The sequence below is a fragment of the Vombatus ursinus genome, unplaced genomic scaffold, assembly GCF_900497805.2.
Source record: "Vombatus ursinus unplaced genomic scaffold, bare-nosed wombat genome assembly UNPS02011572.1, whole genome shotgun sequence".
Taxonomy (NCBI): Eukaryota; Metazoa; Chordata; class Mammalia; order Diprotodontia; family Vombatidae; genus Vombatus; species Vombatus ursinus.
The window spans coordinates 5,009,262-5,027,538 of NW_020951350.1; the positions used below are offsets into that span (position 1 = coordinate 5,009,262).

General features: G+C 35.4%; 1 protein-coding gene across 1 annotated transcript in view; it reads right to left on the reverse strand.

The window, feature by feature from the left end:
• Positions 1-18,277, reverse strand: part of PFDN1 (prefoldin subunit 1) — a 59,596-nt gene that overhangs the window by 32,363 nt on the left and 8,956 nt on the right. The window contains exon 3 of the mRNA XM_027856558.1: positions 9,814-9,898. Within this exon, the coding sequence (XP_027712359.1) occupies positions 9,814-9,898 (85 nt within the window). The remainder of the gene's footprint in view (positions 1-9,813; positions 9,899-18,277) is intronic.

The window sequence follows — 18,277 nt, forward strand, 5'->3', positions numbered from 1 at the left end:
CGCATCTCTTAAAATCATACAAGATTTCTTGATAGTTATTTTCCAGAATATCAAATACAGCAGAAAACAGGGACGTCTGTTCACTAAAGTTATTTGCACAGTGTTCTAAATAAAAAAGGATTCTTTAGAGAGTTTTCCACATACTTTTTTAATACATGATGTGCTGACTACAACAAGACACAGAGTACTATTGGTCTCCTAAATGAGATCCACAGTCACTCAAAAGAGATCGGTCTAATAATCCTTTGTATGAAAAAATGAAACGGATGAAGAAAGCATATTGCTTGATTATGACATACAACTGCAGTGGCAGCTGAATGAGTTAGCCCATAAATACACACATGTTAAATAGGCACTCAGATGGACAATGATCTGGGCCCATGATTAAATAGGATACAGGAAATCAGGGAGACTGCAAATGCACAGTGTCATTAATTACAAATGGCTCCCTGACATAAAAGTCTATTTTTCAACATAATATTCTTCTGATGATGCTACATTGTTTCAAATCAGGATACAAACCACAATTTCCAAAGAAATCAAAACTGTAAAAGATCAAAAAAGATCCATGGAGAGATGGATAGTGCCTATAAATACGCTGCAATGTATTACCAGCAACAACTTCTGCACAAGAAGCAGCAGAAAATAGATAATTAAGGACACTCATAACTGGAAAAAGACATGGACTACTCCACCAACCACAAGGAATAATATGTTAGGACATACATTCTGGACAATATGCTTAAAGATTATAATGATATCCAAACCCACTAAAAGATCTAGAAGAAAGGACTCTAGAACACTGAGTAAAACATCTGTAGAGCGTCTATAGACTTGACTAAAATGACACAGGACAAAAAAGCATGAATCAGTTGTAATTTTCTTCAATGGAGAGAGTACCCACATCATTGTGATCACACAGCTATCAAAGTTCTAAGCTATTTATAAAATTCATAAAAATCTCTTTAATGTAAATGATTATAAACATTCAAGAAATTTTATCATTATCCACACATATATATTGACAGCAAGGAGTCCCATGGTACTGTTCTTGGTACTGTGTCCCTTATAATACAGAACTGTAATAAAGCAGTCAGTACAGAGAGATAAAATAATAAATACATATCAAGTAATTTGTAATTAAGTAATCTGACTCTGTTTAGGTAGTGCTGATAATATTTTAATATAAAAGGATATGCCTGTAAGGTAAATTATGCTTAATACGAATTGCTCTCAGACCACAACCCTTCCCAAATACCTCTGAATTACAATGTGTCGTAGTCACAAAATGTTGTAGACTTAAATACCTCCTATACAAAAGGTATCAAAAATGCCTTTGATTTACTCTACCTTGCATTATATGTAGCTAAAGAAGTAGACTTAAAAAAACCGTAAGGAAGTACAGTAGTTAATATGAACAACACTGGTTCACTCTCATTTTCAAAAACAGGTCTTGATTTAACTCAGAAATTAAATTGGTCATTTCCTTATTATTACTATTATTGAGGAAAACTGCTGCTTTAATTCCCAGAGCGTCATCCCAGAGACAGACCAAGGCCAGATTTTTTAATTTAGACGATCCCATGTACATAAAATTCTCACATATTTTGAAGAAATGTCTACTGCATCAATCCCAAATGTCTGCAGTTTAATGAATAAACATTCCCTTGAACTGACTATCGAAAAGTACCTACCATTTAAAGTTCTAATTGTTAACATTTACTTCTACTTATAGACCCTTCCCTATATAAAACACTTCCTTTGGACTATATCTACTTTTGCTTCAGTTTGGGCAAATCTATGAAATGAGAGCAGAAGCTGATGAATAAGAATCTAAGTTGAAACTAACAGGATAAACAATCCACTTGGCTTCTCCCTTTCATCCAGTCAAAAGTGAAAGGAAGTACTCAACAATGCTAGAAGAAATTCAAATTCTAAGAAAGCAAAAGAAATTACTCTGTCTATGGATAACTAAAGGAACTCACTGGGGACAAAACGAAAGTATTTAGTTTAGCTAGAAGGCAAGATCACGTAAAATATAAAGCTACCAGAAATTTACAGGAATCAGAGTAACAGTCTAATTCCTAGTAGAACACAAATGACAAAAAATTGATATGAGGTGTTCTTGAAGGAGTATAATTTAAGGAGGAAAACAGCAACAGATAAAGGTATTAAGGGCTACATTCTGAACTAAGAGTTCTTTTCCTCACATATTAAACATGAAATGAAAGTTTACAATGAGGAAACAGATTTTAAATATGTTAATGCTATAGGACAACTGACTGGCTATCCATCTGCGTTCTATTTGCAATTTAGGAAACAAGACTTTGTGATTAAGTACCCAAATACAGAAAAAAATAAATCCAAGCTTAAAAAAATTTTAGAAACTACCTTCACTGTAAAAGAACAATGAAAATCCTTATTAATTTCATTGTTCTTTAACACAATTATTTTTAGAATTAACTTTGATTTTTAATTTCCTTAAAAATTTTCCACCCTTAACAGTTAACCTCAAAATCTTCACCAAACTTGAGATGTTACTGCCATTCCTGGAAAAGGGAAAAGACCTTCACAGGGAAAATGTTCTCATTTGGACTATAAATCATTAAGTACTTGGGACATAAAGAGATTCTTTGCAGTCGATGAAAAATCCTCACTGCAAATGACCAACAAACATGGACTGGTATGTAATCAACCTTCTCTACAGGCAGCACTAACTACACAGAATATGATTCTAAATCCATTTCTGACACAATAAGACAACATATCCATGGATTCAGAATATTAACAAGTCAGTGTGAATGCTGAGATTTCCAAATGCCACTCTCTTTTAGACTTAAGTACTAATAACTATTTTAAAATAAACATCCACTCTTGTGGGTCTCAAAAATATAAATACTCTAAGGAGAAGAACAAGTAGTCCATGACTGAAACCCCAATCCATGGAACTGTAAGAAAAATCACTTCAGTGGCTTAGTCACACCAGATCTAAAATTATATTATAAAGCAGCAATCATCAAAAGTACTTGGTACTGGCTAAGAAATAAAGTGGTGGATCAAGTTAGGTACATAAGGCACAGTAGTCAATAACTATAGTAATCTACTTTTTGATAAACCCAAAAACTCCTGCTTCTGGGACAAAAACTGCTGGGAAAACTAGAAAATAGTATGGTAGAAACTATGCATAGACCAACATCTTACACTGTATACCTAGATAAAGCCAAAATGGGTACACAATTTAGACATAAAGGTTAACACTATAAACAAATTAGGAGAGCAAAGAATAATTTACCTGTCAGATCTATGGAGAACTGAAGAATTTACGACCAAACAAGAGATAGAGAAATGCAAAATGGATGATTTTGATTACATTAAATTAAAAAGATTTGGCACAAACAAAGCCAGTGTACTCAAGACTAGAAGGGAAGTAGAAAGCTGGAAAACAATTTTTAAAGCCAGCGTCTCTGATAAAGGCCTCACTTACAAAATATATAGAGAATTGAGTCAAATTTATAAGAATACAAGTCACTCCCCAATTGATAATAGTCAAAGGATATGAACAGGCAGTTTTCAGAGGAACAAATTAAAGCTATCTATAGTCATGTGAAAAAACGCTCTAAATTACCATTGATTAGAGAAATGCAAATTAAAACAACTCTGAGGGGCAGCTAGGTGGCACAATGGATAAAGCACTGGCCCTGAAGTCAGGAGGACCTGAGTTCAAATCTGGCCTCAGACCAAACACCTGACACGTACTAGTTGTGTGACCTTGGGCAAGTCACTTAGCCCCGATTGCCTCAACCAAAAAAAAAAAAAAAAACCAACTCTGAGGTACCACCTCACACCTATCAGATTGGCTAACACGACAAAACAGGAAAATGGTAAATGTTGGAGATGATGTGGGAAAATTGGAACACTAATACATTGTTGGTGGAGTTGTGAATTGATCAAACCATTCTGGAGGGCAATTTGGAACTATGCCCAAAGAGCTGTAAAAATGTGCATATCCTTTGCTTCAGCAATGCCACTTCTAGGTCTGTATCCCAAAGAGATCATAAAAATGGGAAAAGGACCTGCATGTACAAAAATATTTATAGCAACTCTTTTTGTGGTGGCCAAAAATCTGAAATTGAAGGGATGTCCATCAGTTGGGGAATGGCTGAACAACTTGTAGTATACGAATGGAACGGAATACTATTGCTCCATAAGAAATGATGAGCAGGTGAACTTCAGAAAAACCTGGAAAGACTTGCATAAACTGATGCTGAGTCAAGTAAGCAAAACCAGGAAAACATACACAGTAACAGCAACATTGTGCAACAACCAGTTTTGATAGACTTAGCTCTTCTCAGCAGTCCAACGATTTAAGACAATTCCAAAAGACTCATGTGGAAAATGCTATCCACATCCAGAGAAAAAGTCTGAATGCAGATAGAAGCATACTATTTTTCCTTTTTTTGTTTTTTTTTTTCCCTTTGGTTCTAATTCTTCTTTACAACATGACTAAATGTGGAAATATGTTTAATATGACTGTACATGTATGGCCCACATCAGATTGCATGCTGTCTTAGGGAAGAGTGAAAGGAAGGATGAGGAGAAAATTAAAAACTCAAAATCATATAAAAGTGAAGTTGAAAACTAAAAATGAATAAATGTTTAAAAAGGAAAGAAAAATCACTTCATCCAACAAGCCCCTTTTTTGTGTCTTATGGCTGTTGTGGCAGTAAAAGAAATAGTTTAATTCTTGAACTCAATTTAATCAAATAAGGTAGAAGAGGCCTCCAAATCAAAAAATGTTGCTTCAATTTTTGCAGTAGGACAAAGAAGCAAGTAGGCTTTCAAAATGGATAGAGGCTTTTCCACTATAATCCCTGATTCAAATCCTGTTGGGTTCACTTTGTAATAAATCACTCACTCAATCAACACATATTTATTAAGGATATACTATGTACCAAGCACTGTGGTGGGTGTTGGAGACACAAAGACAAAAATGAAACCATCTCTTCCCTCAAGGAGCTCATATTCTACTCTGGGGAAAGAACATATACATACATAAGTAAATATAAAATAGATTTTTAAAAAAAGTTACCCTTAGCAAATGACTCCAAGAAGTCAACTGCACAACAAAGAATATGCCAGTTTATTAAGGAATTCTGACCAGTTAGACCTCCAGACAGATGAATCAATTAACAGATGCTACTATCTTCTTTTTCTGTGGGAAGTTTATTCTCCTCGTATTTTAACACTATCTCTAGTCTCTCAACTTACCCTTACAAAAATACAGATAATGAAAAAGTGTCCATCATGCCTAAGTTTTCATTTAATGGTCTCCGATTCCTCGCCTGTAAAAGGCTGGTCTACAGGGTCTCTAAAGTCTCCTGCAGACTCAGATCTATAATCTGAAGATTCCATGATGACACTACTCTTTAAAGAAGGCCTGTCCATAACTGTACCAACTCAAAAATAAAGTAGTTAAGGCAAAACTGGACACATGTCCAAGTCCTTACCAGCCACCACCCAGACTATGGAAAGAATGACCCTCTCTAGGAGGGGCAACATTTCCTCAATTATGGGAATAGTTCCAAAACATTCTCTCATCTGAGTATCAGAAGTAAACCAAGTGCAAAGTGTTACAGGGCCCCTCCCACCCAGTTCACTCACCACTATTCTTCCTGTTCTCATTAGCAACCACTTTTAAAACCTCGAGTCCAAAGTTGATATTTTTGCAGAAGATGAAGTTGTTTCTTACCATTTGCTTAATAGTATACGCCAGAGTGTTATTTTGCAATCTGTATGTTGCAAAATTAGATGCGTAACAAAAATGTCCTGAATGGGTCACAATATTCTGAGTTTCCTCATTTCCCTTCACCAATCTTTAGCCAGAGTGGGGTGGGTAGTGGTAACCATGGTACACAGAAGGAAGATGGATAACTGGTATTTGTGGATAAAATGTGATAATGGTGATGAAATGTAATTAGACATGGCAGGAATAGTGTCAGGATAAGGCACCAGGGTGAAATTAAAAAAGTGCTGGACCGTCAGTAGAATAATGGCTCTTCTACATACTAATTATATTTCTTTGGAGAAGTCATTTATCTCTCTGGTTACAGGTTTCCAGAGCTCAGCACTGTGCCTGGCTAATAGAAGGTATTTAATGAATGCCTGTTGATTTGCCTTGCCTTCCAACTCTAAATCTATGATCCTATGAAATTCTGAATGGGGAAGAACATCAAACAAGCTTCCCAGTATAAGCTAGAATGGAAAAGATTAGAAAACCTAGGCTAGACTAAGCTAAGATTTGAACTCCAGCTTACCCACTTACTGGAGGTACCAATCGTTTGAGGCAGTTTCATGATAAAATGAATTTGTCCATTGCTACAAAAGGAGACACAAGAGAAGTCAAGTTCTATTACTCCTGATCTCATTCAAGTGCCAAATCATGTTCCCTCTATTAAAAGAAAAAAAAGAATATTTTTTTAAAACCAAAGAAACATGCTTGTATAGGTGCATATTTTTTTTTAATTTTTTTTTATTTTTATTTTTAGGCAATTGGGGTTAAGTGACTTGCCCAGGGTCACACAGCTAGGAAGTTTAAGTGTTTGGTCTGAGGCTGGATTTGAACTCAGGTCCTCCTGACTTCAAAGCCAGTGCTCTATCCACTGTACCACCTAGCTGCCCCCATATTTTTCTAATGACAGAAAAGTCTACTTTAATGATGCATCTAAACACTCAACTTTCCTTTTTTTTTAAGAAGTTATTTATCTGCTACCCACCTCCTGACAGAGGTGATGAATACGCAGGACAAAATACATTTTTGGACTCGACAAATATGGGAATGTGTTTTGCTTGACTATATTTATTTGTTACAAGGGTTTTGTTTTGTTTCCTATGGGAAGGAGGAAAAAACCAAATGTTTGATAACTGCAAAAAATAAAATTTTACATTAAGAAAGAAGTTGTTTATCATCATAAGTTCCAAAGGGATGAACATTTATTTCCCCAAACAACAAGGAAGGTTAATACTGTATATTAAAATCTCTGCCTTCTTAACAACAACAAAGGGGCAGGTAGGTGGGGCAGTGGATAGAGCACTGGCCCTGAAGTCCGGAGGACCTGAGTTCATATCTAGCCTCAGACCAAACACTTGACACCTACTAGCTGTGTGACCCTGGGCAAGTCACTTAACCCCAATTGCCTAATAACAACAACAACAACAACAACAACAACAGCAAAAATAGTCCCTCACTCCTTAAAAATATTTCTTGCTAGTAGAACACCTTTTGTAGAACACCTTTCAAAATGGAAGATTTATTTTTTTAAATTTGTTAAATTGTGGTCTGGGATATTATGGAAGATCAGATCATAATGTAGCAGTAGCTCTAAGAAATTTCCCAGGATACTACAGAAGACAGTGTAACTGATTCAGCAGATGGCCAAGTCAGACTCTGAATCACTGCCCCAAAGAGTATTCATACAAGTTAGATAATAAAATGACCTAGGAGGTCATTAAATGTATATTCTGAGAAATCTTAATCTCTAAGATATGATGGGTAGCTCTTTGTCTACTAGGGAATTAAATATTTTACCAATACCCTAAGGAAAGTATTCCACTACAATTCTTATTATTAGGAAGTTGTAAGAGTTAACTCAATTTCCCCAAATATTTACTAATTGCATGTACCAATAAGCCCTTTCTTCAATCTAAAGTATTCCTCTCCTTCATGGTGGTAAGACCTTTGAGGTATTTTTGTTGTTACGGATGACTTCTAAGTTCTTGTTTAAAATCTAATAAAGCTCAGAGGGCACACTATACATATACCAAAAAAACACAGTCCCATACCCTTGAATTTGCCATCACCCACAATTGTACCATGTCCATGTTCATGAACTCTGAAAATCCATTTTCTGATCCTGATCTGTTGTCATTCCACCTCTCCCTCTGCCTTGCAGCTCCATATCCCACTCTTCATTCTCATTAGGATCTCCAATCCCTCCAACTCTCAGTTCTTTGCCAGGCTATCACCCCTGCACTAGCTACTCTCTTCACGTGTTGCTGAACAAAACTAGAGAAAATCACAAAACCATGCTGACCAATTCACTACAAATTTAAGTTTAACCTCAATTAGGCCTTCACTACGGCAGGATAATTCTTTTATACTTCTCTAACCAATTCACTACCCAACTTACTAGAGTGACTTTTCATCCCCCCTCAAACCTCCTATGGCTGACCCTCCTCCAACCCACTCAATTGGGAATTTCAACTCATATTCCACTGAAAAATTTGAGGTCATTCACCAAGAGCTCCTTCTTCTCCCCTTCTCACCTCATACAACTCAGAAGTCTTCCACTATCTCCTCCTTCATTCCTGTCTTACATGAAGAGCTATCCCTCTCTGTGCCAAGACAAACCCCTCTACGTGCAAAAGTGATACCATTCCACCCTATCTCTTCCAATAGACTGTACCCTGTCAACTCCACTATGTCATTTATCTTTAATCTAAAGATAAATGGTAGAAGCCTCATCACTTCACAGTTGGACACCAACAGCCTTAAGGCTGGACTCCCTGCCTCAAGCCTCTCCCCACTCCAATCCATTCTCCATTCATCTGTTAAAGTGATCTTCCTAAAGAGCAGGTCTGACCATGTCATATACTCCCTCCATTTAGAAAAGCCTAGTTTTGAATGCTTATTACTTTTAGGATCAAATATAAAAACCTGCTTGGCTTTTAAGTTTTTTATGTTCTTACTTTATTTTTCTTGCTTTTAAAAAAATGGCTAATATAGAAATATGTTTTACATAATTTCACACATATAACTGATAGCATATTTCTTGCCTTTTCAACTAGGGAGGGAGAGATTTTGGAATTAAAAATTTTAAAAGAAAAGAATGTTAAAGTTCTTTATAACCTTGCCCCTTCTTACCTTTCCAGTCTTCTTATACCTTATTCTCCTCCATGTTCTCTGTCTTCCCTGTTGCTTCTAGAATAAGACACTCCATCTCCTGACTTCAGGTATTTTCACTGGCTGTCCCTCATACCTGGAACTCTGTCTCTCTCCTTATCTCCACCTCTTGGCTTCCCTGGCTGCCTTCCAAAGGCAGCTAAAGTCACACTTTATGCAAGAAGCCTTTTTCAGACCTCCTTAATCTTGGTGCCTTCTCTCTCATATTATATCTAATATCTATCTTGTTTGTACATAGTGGTTTACTTGTTGTCTCTCCTATTTGCTTAAGAGCAACTTGAAAGCAAAGACTGGTTTTGGGGGGGAGGTTTTGCCTTTATACGAATCCCCAGTACATAGCACAGTGGCTGACACATAGTAGAAGTTTAATAAATGCTTGTCGATTAACTAACAACAGACTATACCAAGGTCCCTACCATATATTATTATATTTTTGGGGGCAGCTAGGTGATGCAGAGCATAGAGCACTGGCCAGGAGTTAGGAGAAACTGAGTTCAAATCTGACCTCAGAAACTTACTAGCTGTGTGACCCTGGGCAAGTCACTTAACCCTGATTGCCTCCAAAAAAAAAAAAATACTATAAAATTTTAAAAGAACTGAGGTATTCAACTAATTCAGTGGGCAAAATCTATGCAGGCTCTTCGAATTCATAAATAAGTTCTCCTCATTTCCCATCTTATACATTTAAAGAGCACCATAACCCTCTTCTAATTCACATTTCAGTGGTGAAAAAATCCAAATAAAAGATCTTTTTTCACTATATCTTTTCATTTCCATATGAATTAAGTGCAGAGAGATTGCTCCCTGTTCCTAATTTTCAACTTTACTTCAGATATCATTTGCTTAAAACTTACTTCCAGTTCCTTAATTTTTTCTTCTGCTATCTTCTGTTTCTCTAACAGCTGGTTGTGAATTACTTCCTTGGACTGAAGAATAAACCTAGAAAACAAAAGTTGAAAATTAAGCAAGGAAGCTGTGTTCACCACATATCAATAACTATTAACCACAAACACAAAACTCATTAAAGGAAAGGGAGTTCTACTAGTCAGACCGAAGGAAGTATTTTGTGTGCTACTATGTCTAGGGGGAAAGCAATACTCAGTCTTCTAGGATGACAAAGGATATCAAGGCCTGACGTTACAAGTTTATGGAAAGAGGGGAAAAAAACAAAAAAGGCAACAAAATCAACCATAAAGTGCTATCTTTAACATTAAAAATGCTCTTGAACTTACATTTAATATTTTATTAGTTGTAGCTCAATAATTACTTTTATCTAGCTATATTTAAAGCAATTATCTGTAAAATGCTGCTCCCCCTCACCCATTTTCTAACAACAGTAACCCATGACCTTTTAAAGTCATACAATCAAGTACTGTGTTAGGATCAATGCATTTAGTGTATGTATGAATTCCTCGCACAAAAGGCAGTGTGTAAGTCCTATTATTGTTTAAAAGGCCAAAAACACAAATAAGGAAAATACATTTTTTCCCCTTTACATTCAGGCTCAGTGTTGATAAAGATGGAAAAAAAATTTAAATGAACAAATTATCTGTTTTGCTTTCTTTATATACTACCACTGAGTTAACAATTCTTTCTGGGAGTAGCAGGATAAAACATTGGATTTAGAAAATCTGGGTTCAAGTTACTAGCTCAGGGCCCTTAGATAAGTCACTTTATCTCTCTTAACCTCAGGATTTTTATCTGTAAAATTGGAAAAATAATAGTTGAACTAAAAATGACAAGAGATAAGAAAAGTCTACATCTGAAAGGATTATAAAAAGACAGGCAATGCTGGTAGAGTTGTGAATTGCTCCCATCATTCTGGAAAGAAATTTGGAATTACATTAAGGAAGCGAGTAAAATATCCACACCCTTTGATCCACAGATTCCACTGCTAGGCTTAAACCCCAAGGATAAAAAAGCCCCATAAGCACCAACATAAAACATAATTTTAGGAACAATTTTGTAGCAGCAAAGAGCTGGAAACAAAGTACATCTGCCCAGTGATTTGAGAATAACTAAGCAAATTGTGGCACACGAATGCAACAGAATATTGTTGTGCTATAATAGTAATAGCTAGCATGTATACAGAGCTTTAAAGTTTGCAAAGTGCTTTTACACAGGTTATTTCTTTTGATCCTTACAACCACCGTTTTTTACAGATGAGTCAACTGAGGCTCAGAGAGAGTAAGTAACTTGCCTAGGATCACACAGTATAAGTGACTGAGGCTGAATTTGAACACAGATCTCCTTGATTCCAACTATGTATACATATGCTAGCCACTCAACTATAATGAAAGAAAGGATCAGCATACACCCAAATACTTACTACGACAAACACCTCTGTATGGAGCAAAAAACTGTTAAATAAAGCAGATGAACAGTGATTGGGGGATGGGTACAGGAATGCAATGGAAAATTATTGTGCTTTAAGACACGACGTCTATGATAAGCATAGAGAAGCACAGGAAGAAATGTAAATTCATGCAAAGTGAAGAAGAAGCAGGAAAACAATATACATAATGTTTATAACAATATAAATAGAAAGAACAACAACAAAACAACAGAAACTGAATACTGGGAAATTATAATGACCAATCTCAGCCTCAGAGATCTATGAGGAGGCACCCCCCCCCCATTCTTCAAAAAAGGAACCAAAGGTACAAAATACTATACATACTCAACCATTTCATGATATGTTGGGAAATTTTACTAAAATAGTTTTTTTCTTTTTTATTCTTTGTTCCAAATGATAGCTCTCAGGCAAAGATAGGAGAAAGACACAATGGGAAATATATGATATAAAAACAAAAAATATCAATAAAATAAATTTTTAAATAACACACACACACACAAAGAGCCAATTATTTTTTCAAAATACCCAAAATACCCTCTTCTCTTCCAACTCCACCTCCCTCTACTCACATACACACAGACTGCCAGATGACAATTGCAGGGTGCTACCCTGGGATCTGATAAATTTCTTTTTAACTTCACTGAGTGTTTAAAGCTTGTATATTAAGTAAAGAGATCAGTTAATATAATCGCTGATGCTATTCTTAATTATATGAAAATTCTGATCCCTTTTTTAAAATGTTTTACTAATTTATGGGCCTAAATTACTTCTTACATTCAAAGAGATTAAAAATTTATGTGAGATACTTTGCTTTGATAACTTTCATCTCCAAAGTTTCTCATTTAATAGTAAGGATATTTGCTCTCTGTGATTTTAAGGCTAAAACTGACAACATAAGTAACTTCTATACTTCAATTTGTTAGTGGATAGAGGGAGTTGTTTTGAATGGTACTTGCTCAGACACCTTGTAAAAAAGCAGGAAAACAAGAGGCTACATAGCTGCCAATTAAATCCAAGATGCAAAATTCTCAGACTGACAAAAACAAGATTTTATCCAAAAGGTCTCTTAGCCACAGACATGCTTTCATAGCAAAATGTACAATTTTTCAAAATGTCCTTGACTGTTGGCCTAAGAGTAGCATTCAAATAATAGGTCACCAAGGCATCTTTATTAGCGTCTGGGAAACTTTCAAAGCTAAGATTAGCGGTCAAGTCATTATTTATGTAGCCTTTAAAAAGAAAGGATCTGAGTAGATATTAAATCCCTTGAGTAGAAAATAAAGTTACTAGAAAGCAAGCACATTCAGCAAGTAAAACATACTTTCCACATCTGCATGTCTTTCAGGTGCCTGTGCTCTTCTGTATCATCTTCAAAAGCTAGGCAAAATCCACCAAAGCTAGAAACAAACAAATTAAATGGACTCCTAAAAGCTTGTCTCAATGGATACTGACTCACAAAACAATAGGAGAGAAAAATTCTATCCCTACAACTAGATGATGTCAAGCTTAATAATCAAGCTGAAAGCAGCAAAGAGAACTGAGGACTGAGTGAAATTTAGGTTTATACGCTGTCAGAAAGTACTGTAATGCCAGATATACTTCAACATTTCAGAGGATTTGTGATCTTACTAATATGGCTACTCTATCAAACAGCAGAGATCACAACCCATTCGCGCCTTCTCAGCCTATTCAATTCTTATCTATGTTCTGCTGTAAATCCTCTACAGGAATATATGTTAGAGGCCTTCTTCTGCATTTCTTGGCATTACGTGGGTATCAGCGCAGCATTTGTTATCCTATAATGCTATTCTAGGGCATCTTACTACAAAAATAGCAAATTTCTTTCAGTTACATATCACTTTATTATCTCTTTTGCCACTTTTTGGAAACAGTATGTCACTGATCCAATTTGCTCATAATGCATCTTTCCATTGTCACTTATGGGGTCACCATTTTGTTTCTTCAGAGATTGTTGTATTATTCCATGATCTGTAATCACATAACATCCATCATAGGAAGAATAGGTATTAAAAAGATGGGTTTTTGTTTCAGGGAGAAGCATATTAAAAGCGCTGTGTGGTTTCCCTAATGCTTGCTCTCTTCCTCCTAGTCAATTCTGGGTCCAATTAATTGTAAACTGCAGTGTTTGTATGTCCAAGGCATACTCAATGGGCTTTCCATCCAAATGTATATCATAGCCTGGCCAATATTGATTCACCATCCCCTTAGTTTTTCCTGTGTGGATAATTAGTCTGAATACTTTTGAGTGATTATAGATTTTATTTAAGAAGCTACATAATGATTCATGTTGATACAAACATGTTGATACAAATGTTGATACAAACAACACAATGTCTGTTGTAAACAGGTGTATCCTCTAGAGGAAATCAATCTCTTTTCCACTAAAACAATGCACTAAATAGCTTCCATGAAGATGACAAACATAACTGATGAACATAAATATCAAACAAAGTTCTCTTGAAGTTTTCATCTATCATGGAATCCTTGATGATCAAAACATACGCAAGGGAAACACTTTGTTGGAGGAGAATCTTTAAAGCTGCACTGTCTTCAACTAAGTCAAATGTTTGTTACAATCAACAGCTTCAGTGGGAGTGCAATAAAAGTATTATTTGCATCTTTTAGTAAAAAATGTGACTTCAAAGATGTGATCTGCTTTAAAATATCATTTACAAAAACCTTCCTGTCTCATCTCATGTTTTCACCAAGGACAGCCTCGATATGTCTATTAATTTTTCTCATAATACAGAGAATGTACATAAGTAGGTTAGTAGTTACTAGTATCTTCTTAAATGCTTTTTTCCCCAGAAGCAATACCATACATGTCTTTTTCTCTCATTATCTTCACATTGCATTCAGTATCTTTATATACATTAAACTTTATATTTAGTATCTTCATATTCCAGTCAGTATCTTTCCCTCTTCCAGGTATCTCAAAAATAAATTCTTCAATGCCCTCAAAATTATGTCATCTCCAGAAGAGAGATCCTCTGTATACCCCTAATCTAGTCCAGCTGCTCTTCCCAAAAGAACTTAGTAATTACAATTATAAGTCCCAGGGCACATTTCCCCCCTTTAAAAAAGTCATTTTAACTCCATAAATGCAAAAGTAATATTGAAAAAAGTGCTTTTTTTAAAAAATAAGAACTTTATTCCTCTTTTCTACTATTTGTGTGTGACAAGTTATTAGTCCTAATGCATCAACATGTGATGAGGCAGACTAATTTCAGACTCACAAAAACTAAATTCATTACAGGAAGAAGTTATGAATGACGATACTAAAAATGCTCAAAATTGCTCCAGCTGGATTATTATGGCTCAAAATTCATTATGAGTTAAGAAATGGTCAGGTTTTAAAAGTATGGTTTCTCATTTTTTGATACCATAGACATATTATGATAGACAGATAGATGGATAGATTCCGTGAATTAGAGCAGCTCACACATAGACAGCACCTAATAATTTATACAAACCATATCCCTTTTTGTTAGGCAAAAAGTTCTCAGCCTTCACATGGTAACAAAGCACTCTATGCCTCAAAATGGACTGACCTACAAAAGCCTTAGATCTTTTTTCCAAACTTTATCCATTTTCCTTCAAGAACAACCAGTGAATACAAGAAGACATGCAGGTGTTTTCCAGACTTCCCAGGAAGTTTCAATTGAGTCTTTGATAACATGGAAAAAAAAGGTGGCCATTTATTTTCATCTTTGACAGGACCCGTGATTTCACTGGTGCAGGGAGTAAATAGTAAAGAACTTTCTCTAACAATGCAGATCAGCATCTTCTCAGCAACTTATAGTCCCAGACAGTTGCCTGGAAGGCAACTCAGTTGCTGAGAGGTTAAGTGACTTATCTAGAATCACACAGCCAATATGTGTCAGAGGCAGAACTTGAATCTGGATCTTCCTAGGGCCAGCTCTCTAGACAATATGCCATACCATTTTTCAAGTCTTTATTTAATGAATGCAAAGTATACTTCATTTTCTAAAATGATGCTATTTACTGATTACAATCTATGTATAACTGCCTAAAAATCCACTATGAGACTGTCATTTGATTTTTATCTCCTTCACCTGGTAATTCCAGGTCTGTTTGCTACTCTGCCTCTCAGATCTAAAGTATTTACTCAAAAGAGAAATTCTACTCCTCATAGCTACACATCTGTCTTCTACTGCGGTGTTTTAGTCATCCACAGTTAAACATATTGCATAACTGCTTCAGTGAATCCTTAAAACACTATTTTTTTTAAATCTTCTCTGCTCGTGGTTACTACATGTTAATTCATTGCATAACATCTGCTTGAGTATCCTGCTGTCATCTAGCCTAGCTACCTAGAGATGTTGTATTATAATGAGTATCTCTTCAATGCTGGCTGGCTGACTGGCTGCAAACCAGGACATCAGTGTTGACCTTGTCCTACCACTTGCTATTCAGCAGGGCTCACAAAATGTGCCCATGGAACTGCTTAAAAATCCAGATGCAACATCTACACCACAGCCAAGTATCACAATTCTTTAAGAAGTTACAGACTACCACTGATTTATAGACTTTTAGTCCGGTCCAGAGTTTGATGCATGTTGGTGCTAGACTTTTTATTGATTTCATTATTCCTCTGACAGCAGTACCTCTATGGACATCATCTTGTCTAGGCATAATTAAAGAACAGTTTTCAGTTCCATATTATTTAATAAAAATCCATGGCCAAGCACAAGATCTGCCAGGTGTGCAATAGCACCTAAAAAGACTCTTTTTAAGGCTTATCTTCACTATTTGCAAAGCAGTCTATGAGCAGATGCATGTCTTCTTTTGCCTATGTTTTTATAGTGTATAGAAACTGCTAATCAAAATCTCAGAATTTTACCAATGCAAAGGTCCTCCTAACTTTTTGATAATGCGCAGTTAGTAGATGTCTGAAAGGATACTCTAATATTAACTGTCGTTGCACTCCAAGGTCTAAATATATAAAAAAAGGTTGAATAAAAATTTGCTTATTATACAATATTACTTCACTGCACTGACAATAGCAAATGGGTCAGTGAAGGAAACTGATGAAGCAACCTATCATGCCTTAGACCTTTGGTCAACTTTTTGAAGTTATCGAACTTGCTCAGGAACTATCACAGCCCAGCTTTGTTATTGAAATTAAAAGATGCTGTAAAATCTATGATTCAGCATAAAGATTTCAATAATGTTCCCTAACTTTTCCCAAATCTGATATGCAATAAATGTATCCATGTGGGAAAATAAAAAGCACCTTAAAAAGGCACAATGGAGAACCCAAATGAATACCAAACTAAGTGCTTCTGATTGCTAACCAGAGGAAAAAAAAAACATTTTCAAGTCTTTTCTATGACAAAACAACAGTTATGTTGCAGCAATAAGAGAACTACCTCAGGCTCCGAACTGTGCTATCCTTGAACCCAACATAAACTTTCAGCCATTTTATAAACTACCTTCCTTAGAAAATATGTGTTCGTGGAAATGTGTTTTGCATAACTAACATGTATAACTATGTCAAATCGCTTGTTTTCTCAATGAGAAGGGTAAGGGAGGGAAGGATAGAATTTGGAACTCAAAATTTGAAAAAAACAATGTTAACTTTTTACATGTAATTGGGAAAAAAGAAAATATTAAATTAAAAAAAAGAAATTGTGTTCAAATACTTTTCATACTTCCAAAATTACTTGTAGGATCATTAGAGAATAGCATTCATGTTCAAAAAAACAATCAAGTCTTAACTTATCCAACATAGAAAGAATTACAGTGATAAGCAGTCATGCTTACGCCTCCATCTCTATAAGTCATTGTTTTAGTTTTGTAAATATCTGTAATAAGACAACATCTACACTCTAGTGCTAATAATAACAATTAAGCTAAAATTATTCTTAACAACAGAAGTTCAAAGTTCAAAAGAGAAAATATGCAACTAAAAAAAGACCCAGTGAGTGTGATTATAAAGACAGCTGATTCTAAAATGACTTTTCTATCAATAACCAGTCCTTCTCCATTTGAAGATACAGTCAATTTCATTTTTTGTGATGCTGTGTCCAGTGACCTCTGACTTTCTTTTTAAATAGATTCATTATATCCAGGCATGAGGCTTTTAAGTAATCTACAATGCTTTGACCTCTTTAATTTCTTAAACCTAAACCAAATTTTCCACAGTAATTTTCACTGTGCCCACTTTCACTAAGGCCCAGAGTGTCAATGTACATACTGACGTGGTTTGGAGGACATCAAATGAGTTGTTCAAAGGTCTCCAAAAGATGCTGGTGCATAAATAGCAATCATCATCATGGTGTTCTTTTTCTTAATCTCATTGCAAACACCACAATGCAAGATAACCAGGTGTCCCATGAAATAAAGTTTCTTGCTGTCTTAGAGGTACAATGAAATCTACTCTAACTCCTTTATTTGCCTTTCCAAGAAAAAACTGTGGAGCCATCTTTCCACTTAACTTCAATTTCCCTTACATATGTCTTCTGATTTCATTTACAGCAAAAATGTCAATAGTGACATAATCTAATCCCTCCAGTAAGCAGTATGTCAATTTGTTCAAGGCACAAAAATAGTATATTTAAGACTACCAAGAGTTAATGTTTACAGATGGTCTAAAAACTGAATATTAACATTCTCCAACCCATCTTCTGCCAGATACTATGTGAGGTGCTAAAGGAGACACTAAAATCAAGCTGAATGCCACCAAAAGATGAGCTTCCCATGAGCAGTAGGGGCCAAATACAGAACAGGTTCCTAATACAAAAGGAGAAAGTCACAGAGAAAGTATAAATATATTATGGCATTACAACAAATGTCTGAAATGCACACATACAGGATACATACTGTGGTCCTAATTTTTTAATACTAGGCCAAACAATAAAAAAGCAGGGCCTAGCACAATCATGTTCTTATTTAAATATACTTTTTAAAAACACTAT